A 13,683-nucleotide genomic window follows, 5' to 3' on the forward strand; every position below is an offset into this window, starting at 1 on the left:
TGACCTCTTTGCCTCCACTTACTGTTCTCTGAAAAACCTACAAGGATCAACTAATTACAGATTACAACTAATACAAAGAAGTGTAAGAGGCATCACAGTCTCAGATTTAGCACAAAGATGCTGTTGGGGAGAGTGATTTTCTCCGTGTCCCTGCTCCACAGAATAAGGTAACTACTAAGCAGGTAACAGTGAGGAAAAACCTCACAGCAAAGTATATTAAGAGACAGAATCAGGTGTCAAATATTCCTGTATATCACCTGCTCTCTTCACCTCAAAACCTGAATGGAGAATTGCTACCTTGCCTGAGGTTGATGAGGAAATCCCGAGGTTTAACAAGAGGGAAGGACAGGACACGAATACAACGGAGGGTTCATCCTTACTTCCAGTTTGAGACAAGGGCTGCTACCAGACTTTTCTGCCACCAGATGTTCAGCCTTCCTACTGAAAGAACCCGGGTATTCAGAAAAACATATGGAAAATCAATCCAGTGGGAGAGCCACCCATATATTACCCCTGCATAGTGAAGAACCAATGGAGACTGTTGCTGGCCTGCTATATAGCGTTGTCTTTTACAGAAGGTCAAAGTTCCTGTGAGTGAATGATACGGGCAAAGAAACTGATGCTGCACAACTGGGGGCATAATAATAAGCTCCACAGGGCAACAGCAACTTCAGTAATTTATGAGAAAGAAAAATCAGGCCTTCCTAGGCCAGAGTTCTTGGTCTGACTAGGTACTGTCCAAGGCAGCATCCTCTGTGCAGGAGCACAGCCTCTCTCACGTAGCTCAGTTGCCCTCAGGTCTCCCCTTTTTCCTTCCCTCACCACTGCTCTGCTAAAGCCATGCACTCCCTTCCACACCAAACACATCTCCAGTACCTGCTCTCACCTATTCTCTATCTCTACGCCCAGTCACATTGCTCTAGTTATCTTCCTTTCTCTAAAACTTGCGGCAAGTCCTCTTTTATTTTGCCTCCGTTCAACCCAGGGAGATCAGACAGGGACGTGAACCTAACCTGTAGATGCCCACAGGACACCGAGCTACTCTCACACCCACTCACAGGATCCAGAACAGCCCGGAGCAACCCAAAGGTGCGAAGGCAGAGAAGCACCACCTTTGCTCTGAACCAGAGCAGATGCCGTGTAGACAAGGACTTTGGAGAGCTTCTCTTGATAAATTCTGAACTCTGGTAAGGATACACAGTGAAATACTCTCCCTAAAGCAATACAGTTGGCTTTTCAATATCTTATACCACTGCTAACTTTGAGTGCGTTATCATATGGATAGCAAAAGCTCACTGGTATCACAGATAACTCACAAGCCACTTTTCAGTTTCCAGACAGAGCTTTTCAGACTAACGCTTCCAAGAAAATTTTCACTTGAACTAAGCAATGTTTAGTTATTTTCATTAGCACTAGACATGGAAACAACAGAACTGTTTTTGCTGAATTATTTTTGGGTTTTTAAGTCAGCCTGTGGCAAATATTACCATGGAGGTTTCGTTCAAAAGTCACAGCTTGCCAGTTGATTTCTACACTTGGGAAAAACATGCTGTATGGTCCAAAGTATATTGTCACTTCTCTATTTTTTATTAGCTGTACCACATTAGGATCATAGATCCTGATTAGAACTAGGATTCCTGTCTACTAACTTCTCTACAAAAACATGAGAAAAAGAAAAGGCTCACTTGGGGAATTTGCAGTCTAACTTAAAATAAGATCCAAAAGGAGGAAATAATTCAAACTTTCCAACAAGTTTTTCCAATGGAAAAATGTGCCTTTGGCATGTGCAGTTTAGTCAGAATCAAAGCATTTCATCAAAACAATGGAAAGATTGGTTTTTATAGAATTTTCCTAAGGAAAAAGAAGCTGAAGTTAAATATGTCCATGTTTTTATAGTTAATACTTAATATTTCATAAAGATAATTTTTGGACTGAATTGAAACAAAAAAATAACTATTAAACCTCTCAGTATTTTTTTTATATTCAGGTTTTTTCAAATTATGCAAACTCTGTTTTGTCAAGGGTGTTTTAATGGTTCCAATTCAAAGTCTGTAGAAAGCTTCACACAAGGGGAAATTTTTGCTTTTCAGTTGTATTCAGAAATGTCAACACTTTACCTTATACCCAGTTCCTGATACCTGTGGTATCACAGCTGAGGAAACTTGCTGCTCCTGTGAAGACTGGGAATAACAAGTCTAAGTTTAAGCAGGTGATTGCTGGCTGTCTGAGTGCTACCAGGTGTTCTGTTTCTAATTTCTTCACATGAGCTTAATTATTGTCCTCTTCTAGTACTCCCTTTACTGTAACAGCAGCAGAGTTCAGCTACCACAACGTGCTGAGAGATTCCTACTCAGTCCAGGTAAAAATTTAAAATTTATTCAGGGACTGTAATTTGATATTAAGAGGAAAGCAACCACTAAAACTTGTGCATGTGTTCAAAGTTATCTGGTACAAATCAACAAAGCCAAGGCACAGGCAAATCACTCCAGCGCAAGCTTTCTTGCTCACAAATCCCCAGCTTGGTTTTCACTCCGAAGTTTTGTCTGAGTTTAGCAGACACAGAAGACTGAAAGATTTAGATATCCCAACACCTTTTTGCCTTAGTTTGCAAAGAAAACCATGTTTCAAATTTCTTAGTAAAAAGGAATGAAATGTCTCAGTTGAGGCTACTCTTTCAGACTTCTGGTAAATCAGTGTTGAAGTGGCCATAGTAGCTCTGCTGTTCCCCTTTGCACGGAAGGCTCTACCAAAGCCTGGGGGAGCACTGCCTGGGCAGGAATCAGGCATTAATTAGACCACAAAGTATGGAGATGCAAGTATCTTCGTAGCTGGACTTTGTTCCCATGGAAATCAAAGGACAAGCTCCCACTGCCAATAACATTGCAAAATCAGGCCTCTCTTTCAAGGTTGGATGCTTTCATTACTGAGGTTCAAATGAAGTCAGTAGCCTGCTCTCTCTCATCAGGGTTTGCTAAGGGAAGAATTTTTACTCTTTTTAATTAAAAAAAAAACTCTTTAGTTCTCATGATAGCATAGCAATCACTCACCTAGTGTAGAACTAGTAAATTTGCAAACTTTGAGTGGAGAAACACTGTACAAAAAGCAATGAAGGAGGAATATTTTATTAGGCATCATGATGAGCTTTATGACGTTGCGTAGATGTACTGTGGCGAGTGATCTTTCCCCCATTTATCCTTAACCGGAGCAAAAGTTGTGAGTAACCTGGTGGTATTTCAGTCTATATATAAACCAGTGAAAACTCAAGCTTAAAACAACCACCCGTGACACTGAACCCCCACGCAGTGGGGCTCACCTCCGGGGACGCTGTACCAGGCACCGCCATTAGTTGTCCCATCCACAAAGCTGCTGTCATCATCGTTTTTACGACAGGGTGGTCTGTTTGGATCAGACATAGCAGGATTAAAAGAAGAATAACTGCGAGCCAGGCTTTGAAAGATAGCATCATCGGGGCAGGAGCTGTATTCGTGAGCGCTGCCTAGAGAGGAAAAAAAGGGTTCAAGAACAAGGATTATTAAAAGGGCAGTCACACTGACTGGGCTCACAACCTAGATTACCAGCACTGCAGAGCAGGCCTGTGTCTGGAAATTCTCTGTATGTGGGTAAATGTCCTACAGCACCACAAACTAATATAGCATTATTTTAATAACATTAACATTTCCCCAATACTTCATCAATTGTCTGTACCAGGTTGCCCCATTATTAAGATGACTATTCATATCAGTCTTAATATTTATGAAAATATTCATTTTAAAGTGCACCACAAAATCTAAGCATTCTAGGCTTTAGATATTTTCTTAGAACACACAGTATCTAGAAAAAGGTCTCTCCCTAAAGAGTTTTACAGTCTGATATTAAAAAGATTTGCAATTAAACTGTGAGAAGGTAGATGGAAGAAAGACAATCAATAACAATTTGATTATCTCATGACCGTTTCAGTCACGGGCACATCCCCTAGTGGCAGAAAAAAACAAACTAATATTGCTGTGCGCTAAATGATAACATCTCTGCCACAATGTGATCCTTTTCATATGGGACCAATACTGAGAAAGTGGAAACAGTGATAGTAGTTTTTATTAGCACAGTACCACTTTCAGAAATTCAGTTTTTAAAGGTGCAAGTAGAGAAAATTTAGATCATACAGGTAGCCTAGACACATCTCTCTTGCTTCAGTTAACAGGGTCCAAACAGCTGCAGCTAATTTAAGTGCTAAATTGCATTGATTAAAATATCTGAGGGACCATGATCCCCTCAGGTATTACACCATTTTGATGATGTAACTCTACTGAAACAAGCTATCTATCTTCAAAACTAGAAAACATGGCCATACAGTAACTAGCTTTAAATGTGATTAATATGCTAAAATAAGTCATTACAGTGCCATGACATGATGCTTACGAAGTGGATCTTTGGTAGAAATTAAATAAGTATAGAATGTAATTTATATGTCCTACTATTTTCATATTAACTTCTATTACATACCACTCCGAGTCTCATCATAAGGATAGTTTGCAACAAGGTCTCCTCCATGAAGATTGGCAGAGAGGACAAAGGGAATATCCATAATCCAGTGAATGACACCTTTCGTTTCAGGAGCAAGCTACAACAAATAGCATTACCAGCAGTTACAAATTGATAATTCAGTGTAGAAAATAATTCAGTTATACATAGTGGGCTTAATTATTATCATACATATTATACAAGATATTTAAACAAACAGCAATTTTATTTTGGCTTCAGAGAGAACTGAATCAGTCCTTTACATCAGAACCAGTCTAAATAGATTAATATCAGTCTAAAACTGTTGTAAATTAGTTCAGAATGAGATGACAAATAAAGCAATCTTTTACTTCTTCCCATTATGGCTAAAAAAAACCCTACCAAATTTAAAACCATGGAAAATAAACTAATTCAAAATCAATGTTGGTAGGATCCAGTCTGTTCTCTGCACAGAAAGTAAAATTACTTAATTTAATAATCTGAATTTGAAGATAAAATATGGCTATTAAGGCCACAACCCTATGGGACTGCAGTCACCACATTGTATTTTCTAGAATCTCCTGTGGGGGGTAAACACAAGCAGAAAAAAATCCCTCCAGATGTACGCCTGTATATTTAAGGCTTCAGTTTAACAAAAATGCATGTGTTTTATGTGAAAATAGCTAGCTAGCCAGCAATGTAATTAAGTACAATACACAAGTGAATTTCTGGCAATGGTAAAAATGTAGAATATCTGCAAGAATATCTTCAAACCAAGGGAGAAGGCTACACAATCTCTGGCCGTAAAAATAAAACATGCTTTGAATGAGTTGTCTAAGGATTAAGCAATATGGATCAAAAGGGTTTGCTACAGCAAGCCATTCTGCGAAGAACTTCAAGAAGCACCAGACAGGTAAATCGAACAAAATATTTAGAAGAATGTGAACCATAAAGACCACACACACAATTCATGCAGGTTGCTACTTCTCTGCTTACGTAAAAGGAAAGAGATGGACATGTAAGTGACCCAATATTCAGTCCCGACTTACTTTAGGATTCTGGTCCACAGCTTTTTTCATGTTTTTCAGCAGATGGTTGTTTGGGCCACCTTCTTTCTCATTAACATAGACTATTCTATCAAGATCAGGGAAATTTCGGTTTAGATCTATCCCCTGGGCATTACTTCGACCAACAAACCAGTCTTTAAGTTCACCGGGCTGAATGAGGAAAGGAAACAGAAAGAAGGGAGATGAGTTGATTCACATTACATATCAAGCTTTATATGGGTATATTTAGCCATGTAAATTCAAATCATAGGTTTACTTCTCATGTTCTTGAGAATAAGAAGGGAACATGTGGGAGTAAGGAATTGTGAAGCACTGAGAGCTGAGTCACCCCTATTTCTTCCTAGAGCTCTGGGGGAACAAAACCAAGCTCTGTTTCACTCAGCATGTCGGAGGACAGGATCATTCTCACAGTGGCATATCTGGACTAAGGATGGGCAAAATCACCAGCAGCAGCAGATTTTTCAGTACCTGCTGAGACTTCCCAAGACCTGGCTTTTCCCTGTTGCCTCATGCCCAGGGTCATGAATTACTGACCTTATTTTAGTGAGCCTCAGGGCAGCTGGTGATTTAACAGCCAGCCACCAGGAACATTTACATTTGTGTCAACCTTACTGAAGTTCAATTCATTTCAACCTTACTGAAACTTACCCTGAGGGGTAAAGAAGGACCTTAATCTTTACTTACTTGAGATTTTCATTTTTATGGTGTCTGCCAACTTTATTCAGTGAAATGGTATCACTGAATAGAATAAAGATGCAATGGGAATTTTGCAAAATCTTTTCTTAAAGCTGCTTCTCTAAAATAGTTTTTGGGTGCATTAAGGAGATGCCTTCAGAACACAGTTTTCCCTAGCTTGTCTCTGTAAGCTTTCAGTACTCTTTAAAATAGGTTTAGTTTGATTACTGGTTTTGATCTTGGGGTATAGTGAATCTGTCACACACTCTGCACAGGACCACAATACTTCTGAATTAGAGTAACAGCGACACTAAAGCAAATTGTATTATAAATCATATGTAACTTGTAAGGCAACTATGTAGAAGTAAGTGTAATTTGACTAAGGAGCAAAAGTTTCAAATAATACTATTACAGAATATCTACAGAGAGAGATTTCAAAGTAGCAAAATACTGCAATTTGAGGACAGCTTCTGCTTCACTGCCACGAGAGGGAGACAAAAGACTGAATATGGTTTACAAGAGGTCTGATTTGGGGTTTTTTTTAAAGATTTAATGAGAATCAGGTTAATAAAGATCTTAATAAGGTTTGACTTATTTAATCATAAATAAATAGTCACATAAGAAGATTCAACATTTCCATATGAATTTAAAAAATAAATATACCTTGTAAAATGAGAAAATTCTTACTACTGTTCACAACATACTACACACCAGAAGCTGTATGTAACAGGGTCCTATTTAGCCTCTATTTGCTAATTATGATTTAACACATAGCATGTTCCTTGACTGAGTCTTCATCCTAAAATAGATGCTAAATTTTCTTGACTAATAGCTTCATTAAAGTACGTCATACTTCAAATTTATAATCAAAGTCATTCATATTAATAAGATGGCTCACAAAGTTTGCTTGTTTTGGGATCACGCTCCGATGAATGTGAATAAATCATGTAAGTGCATTTACATTAAAATATGCTTAAAGGAAACATCAACTTTCCCTTTTCTACCACTTTTGAAACATCACGTATTACTAGAAAGTACTTGTTTAGAAAGCAGTTTGGTCAGTGAACAGATGAAAGAATATGCATGAAACATGAACATCACTGTATTTTAAAATACAGTAAATTCACTTACAAGAGAGACAGCTATTTGTTGAAAACCTAAGCATAAAATCCCCCTTGTTAAACAGAACAAGCCTACTGTATTATTAGGAAATACTTCAGGTATGTTCCATTCAACAATCACCACCAAGGGTTCATGTATCTGTAAAACTGCTAGTCCAACTGTCATTATGATCCTAAGGTTGATCCAGACATTGATAACTATTCTTATACACATAGCCTTACAAACCTGGGATGCTGCCTTCTCAAAGCCATCCGGGTTCAAAGATGGCATGATATGGATACGTGTGCTATGGATCAAGTTGATAATAGTTTCATTTCCTTTCTGGTATTCATTACACAAGTACTGAGCCAAGAAGATGAGCAATTCCCTTCCGACAGCTTCATTCCCATGCATATTCCCAACATATTTAAACTCCGGTTCTCCTGCAAAAACAAGGAAGAACATGTTTTAGAACAACATATAAAAATTTCCCATGGACTGGATCACACAGCACACCTGAGATGTGGGTATCACTGTTACCACAACTGGTCACAGTATCCCCAGGAAGCTACAAGCCTCCTTTCAGAAAAGTGGATGTAGGTTTTTTTCTGAACTCTGACTAAACAAATATTAATTTATATTCAGCTGTTTGCCAAAGGCAGAGAAAGAATACCAGAGTATAACACAGTATGCCAAAATAAATGCTAAGCACTGACATTAACATTACTGCTGCTGAGATCTAATGCAACTGATGCCTCAATACTACAGAGTGTCTCGATTAAGTAGTTTTTAAATATATAAACTGAGACTAATAGAGCTTATCTTTAATGTTCTCTCCAAGATTAGGTTAAGCTTATTGCACTACACATGAATTAAAGTGCAATTCTTTTACCAAAGCACTGCCAGTGAACAGCTGTTGATCCTAGGGATCTGAAAAATTATATTCATAAGATGCTTTGAGTATTCAGCTCAACTTTATGAAGTGCAATAACCCAACTGATTAAATAAATCATTCCCATTTAACATTCCAGTAAACTGTCCTATATTAAATCTATGGTTAAATATTCCATATATATATTCATTAATACATATGGAATGTTTAAGAAGCTATTTAATGTTGACTTAATAGATATTCTGTAGTCTTATACAATGTTCAATGTGTAATATGTCTTCAATATATATTCTTTATATATAGAATATATGTAAGATGTCCAATATTTCCAGTTGTTCATTAGTATCATTCTCATGACCATGGACATAAAAACCACACAGAATACATCTTACAGAGCTGTGAAGGATTTACCTTTTGAAAGACTACATTTTGGGCACTAATTCCAGAGAGGTCTTAGTATATGTGCGAATACCTGAGTAAGATTAAAAGGATTGTCCTGGAACTAGAATTAAGAATATGCTGTTTTCTGGGTTGAAGCCCCTTTTTCCTTATCCTTTTTAAATGCAGTTCTTCTGCTGTAACAGCTTTAATCAAACATTCTGCTGGTTATATGCTCTGAATAGTCTTTAACCACACTCTGCAATAGCCTTTAGCAGTATCACAGGGGCAAATTCAAGCCTAGAAGTGTTACACAAATGAGACCTAAATAATTGCTAATCAAGCACAAAACCGCATCTACTTACGACTCCTCAGTCTGTGCTTGTTAACCTTAATCCAGTGATAAGATGCTAGCAGACACAGTGCTATTAATACCATGACTTCTTTCCTTCCAGCTAAGATGTTTCTGTACACACGGAATTGTCTCTGAAATTTATTTGTCAGGTTAAAAACTTTTCTAGTTTCAGTGAAATGGCTTAATTTTATCTGATAGACATAATGCCATTACTGTGACTAAAAACCTTCATCTTCTCTTTCGGCACTGAGCTCCTATTTACTGTTTCTTCCTATCTGTTAATACCAGGGAATGCAAGAAGTCTAATCATCAGGAATAATCAGACCATGCAATCAACTCAATCCCATTAAAAAATATGGATACCATTTAATAAAATACTACACATCACACATACTCAGAATACTCATGCATATGTATACTCACATGTTACTTATGGGAAAAGTGCTTTACAAGCTAACAGACAAATCTGTTACTGTGGTAAATATGAACACAGTTGCATTTTGCATTTGTGGTTTTCCCTAGGACATCACTAAAGAAGCCTGAAGGATAAACGATTTCTCCTGATTCCCAGCCCTGTGTATTAATCACCTACGTTTCTCTTCTGCTTGAATTTTACAGGCCTGGTTCAAATGAAGAAATAGAAACATATGCTTCCCATAGGGTACTGCTTGGCCCCCTCCCCAAAGAATCATAAGCAGTTTTTGGAAGGGTTTGTGAAAACAGCCGGTGGGTCTACAGTGAATCAAGAATACAGACTCATCTACAGTACATCTTCAGTGATAATGATCTATCTCAGATGATCATTAAAAGCTAAAAGGAGTTCAGGAAGAGGTAAAGCGAGTCACTGGAAAAATGGACGTGTTTTCCTATGAAAAGTGATTGAAGACATCAGCCCCCCCCTTTCCCTTAGGAAGAGTAATAAGGGACAGTCAAATAGACCGACCATTATAGCATGGAGGAATTGGTCTGGATAGCAATGCTTCTCTACACCACAAGAGACAGGGTTTTCCAGTGAAAGGGAACAACAACCATTTTTAGACTGATAAAGAAAAATAACATTACTTATAAGACAAAGTGTGAAACCAGTCTTCAAAGAATCCCGTTGGCAGTGATGTGTCAGCAGAACTTCAAGTTTTGCTAGCAAATAGAGTTAAAAACCTGATCTACAAATGAATTCAAAGGAATGCAAAGGGGAAGCTAACAGAAAGCTGAGTGACAGCCCTGCTTCAAAACTTAACTTCGTGTTCACATTTTAGCTCCCCTGGACGTTCTCTTGCACCGTTCTCTGAAGCAGATCAATCCATCTCCTGTGGATCCCCTGGCTGTGGGGGAGAAGGCTGTGCAGTCCACACGCGTGGGAACGGTCCTCCGCCAGCCCGCAGCCCTGCCTGATCTCTTACTTCTGGGCACAGCAAGCAAAGAAACACTGGGTATCTGCTTAATATCAGAAGATACTGAATTTCAGACTATCTGACAACTTTAGGGAAACTCTTCATCATTTCAACAGTGTAATTTACATCTAAAAGAACAATGGAAAAATGGGTCTTTCTCATATTTAAACTTTGCAGCTGCTCCAAGGGAAACAAACTCTTATTTTTACTCTTTATTTCAGCAGAAAGAAAATAATGCTACAAGCTGGCAGAGGGGGGAATTCGCAGTTCGCTCAATAGTTGTCCATGCTCATCATGGGCAAAGTCAGGGAGTCCATTCTGGAAAAAGGGACAATGCTGCTGAAGTCATCAGGTATCATCACAGTGTTTAAAAAGCTGAGGGAGCTTCCACGAGCTACTATCTGCTGATACGACTTTGCAGTTAATAAAGACCTTAATTTGTATTTGCATTTCTGCCTTTCTCATTAGAGTAAAAACCGCAACTCAGGGTGTACCGGCTGGAAACCTTTTTTTCTGCGCCACTTTTACCTAAATTCTTTGCTAATCATCTTTTTCTCTAGGACAGAAGTCCAGATCTGAAGGGCAGACTGATAGCTGAGGCCAGCAGAAAACCACCCATCACTGTTGGCTGAATTAAGCAAGCCCAGCTGCCTGAGTTTTAGCGAATGACACTGCGATGCAGCCAGCATCCCAGGCGCACTACAGCTCCTGAAGGAACCGGTTCCTTCCCCTCCACCACACGGGCTAACACAGATACCTCCAGTGCCGGGGATAGCAGCCAGCCACCTGGTCCTTAAGCCTTAACACTTCACGGGTTCCCCGGTCTATTCATTGAATACACCCTGCCACTCCACTTCTATGAGCTTCAGGCTTCTTTGGAAAACAGCCCATCCCGTGGGGAAAACAGCCTTTGGTCATCTGTTGCTAGCATGCTGCTTAGCTGGAGGAAAAGCTGCTCTTCCATTAATCCTTCATGAGCCATTTAATGCAGACCTTAATCACCATTCATAGGATTCTGTAACTGCAACTGTCTCACAGAGTATTTTTTTTAATTATCATTATTATTAAAAGACTCTGTAAATGTCAATTTGATGAACTTTTAAACAGTTTCTCGAAATCACTAGAAACACTTCTGTTCCACTGCAGAATGGGAGGTAGCTTTAAGGTAGAATCTTGAAGAAATATAACTGGATTTTCTCATTTATTTGACCCACACAAAGAGGTAAAAATGCTTTAATGGATTCCCATGATCCAAGATATGATAAACACAAAGGAACATTTCTGTTGGTTGAATATTTAAAATTCTTATTTAATGAATTTTATTAAAATTATGATTATATTTCCTGACAAACAATCTCTCATTCACAACAGCAAAAGCATGTCTTGTGTAACAATGTGAGTATGACATTTGTAAATGCTTACACGTAATTTTAGCTCAGATACAGACGTTTGTGATAACGATTGAATGAGTGGATACTAACATCTTTCCGGGCAAGTCATATGAAATGAAATGCAGCAATGAAGTTTATAAATATCTTAGTATCTCTGGTGAAACCTGAGCCATCACATCATTATGGCTTTTAGAAAGCTTTTACATCCCTCTTAGATTGACTGCATGGTACATTACAACCTGATAAACGATTGAGGAAAAAGTATTTTAAAATATCGTGCCTTTCTGGTGCCTGACAAACATTGTTAAATGTCACCATTCACTTCTGCAGTTGCTGTCAACTAAGGTCTTCTGCAGTTTCCTAGGAACAGCATATACATCATTAAGATTAGACAGGTCATCCAATTAAGGATGACTAACCACTGCCATTTTCCGGTCAGGCTGTATTTGTACAGTAAAGACTGTAATTTTCTAAAATGTAGGGACAAAAAGTTTAGCACCTACTAATTACATATACTATGAGTCAAAGTAATGTCATGCCACTAGTCATGGTCTATGTCAAGCAATTAACATTAAAATGTACAGTACTTCACTCATGGAAGTGCAAGCCATATGGAAGAAAAAAATTAACTACTGGAAAGTTTAAGTGCTTAATGAACTGTTCTGCAAATCAGCCTCAAATACCCTTAAAATCTAGAGTTCTTCTTCTTTCCTGCACTGCTTATGGAAAAGCCAGCAACGTTCCTGAAATAACAGACTTAGTGTTTTTGATTACTTACAGTTGCTTGTCATTTTTAATATGGTAACGAGTAAACTTCTCTTGTAGATAAATGGCACAGAAAATCTCAGAACCCCTGCTGGCAAGAAATCCATTCATTAAATGTGATTGAAGACCTTCTTGTGCTTTGCATTTTTGTTAGTAGTTTAAAAAGAAATTCTCTGGAGACCAACTACACAGAAAGCCAAAGCTTATCAAATGGGTTTCTACTTTGAATGTGAAAAAAGTACAAGAGGGATGTAAGAAAATAAATGAGGAGGTGAGATAGGAAAGTGAAAGAATTAGAAAATAAAGATTTCTAACACCCTATAAACTAAATGTCTGCAATCTGCCTCAACAGCACTTCAATAGAAATGTTGATCTCCACAACTTGCGTGAAAACAGCATTGAAAGGTAGAACTACAATGCAGTATTAGTTTCTAAATCATTGTATAGGCCTTATATAATTTTAGGGCAACATTTACTAAGATGTAGCATCAGTCTAACCTTGATGAAGGAGAAACTACTGGAAGTTTCACTGGTGGCTTACATGAAAGCAGAAACTGGTTAATACTGAAGGCCTTTGAAAAATCCAATCTTTCCCTTTCTTGCCATTAAGTGCTAGAAAATACACTGAGAAGAAAACAAGAGGAAAAGAAAACCAAGGATCTTTTGGCAACCTCCTGCTTTAAAAAAAAAAAACACAGTCATTTTTTAACAGCTATGATTCAAGAGTGGTTTCGACCTCTTTTGGAAAGTTTTCATAATTATTTGACACTACTGACTAAAGCTAAAGTTAACAACAGATTCTGTACAGCACATTAAACTGGGAGTGAAAGCTCACTAAGAACAGCTATGTTTCTGCTGGCCTTGGCATGTACAAACTCAGATGTGATCTCCGTTCTGCTGAGTACAAAGTCTGTCAGTTCAGCTTCAAAATAGGAACTTATATGTCTCTGCACTGGAAGTTAAATTCTCCAGACAGATTACCTCATTCTCAAGACAGTTATTTCCACTAAAAATGTTCTGCATGACTCGATGCTTTCTTCAGGTTTTCAGCAGCCCACTCTCACCCCTGCAGCTACAGGACTTGGCACAGCCTCCCACGAGAAGTGGGCAAAGCATCTGCTCCGCTCCTGCAGTCCCCACCTACAGCTCTTTGCTGGCACATCCTAATGCC

General features: G+C 38.3%; 1 protein-coding gene across 1 annotated transcript in view; it reads right to left on the bottom strand.

The window, feature by feature from the left end:
* CPE (carboxypeptidase E) overlaps window positions 1-13,683 on the bottom strand; it is a 59,219-nt gene that overhangs the window by 12,324 nt on the left and 33,212 nt on the right. Inside the window, exons 2-5 of the mRNA XM_042808326.1 lie at window positions 7,587-7,783; window positions 5,547-5,714; window positions 4,501-4,618; window positions 3,314-3,496 (exon numbers count right to left, since the gene is read on the bottom strand). Of these exons, the coding sequence (XP_042664260.1) occupies window positions 3,314-3,496; window positions 4,501-4,618; window positions 5,547-5,714; window positions 7,587-7,783 (666 nt within the window). The remainder of the gene's footprint in view (window positions 1-3,313; window positions 3,497-4,500; window positions 4,619-5,546; window positions 5,715-7,586; window positions 7,784-13,683) is intronic.

Source organism: Tyto alba, unplaced genomic scaffold (genome assembly GCF_018691265.1).
Source record: "Tyto alba isolate M040663 unplaced genomic scaffold, T.alba_DEE_v4.0 Super-Scaffold_6, whole genome shotgun sequence".
NCBI classification, from domain to species: Eukaryota; Metazoa; Chordata; class Aves; order Strigiformes; family Tytonidae; genus Tyto; species Tyto alba.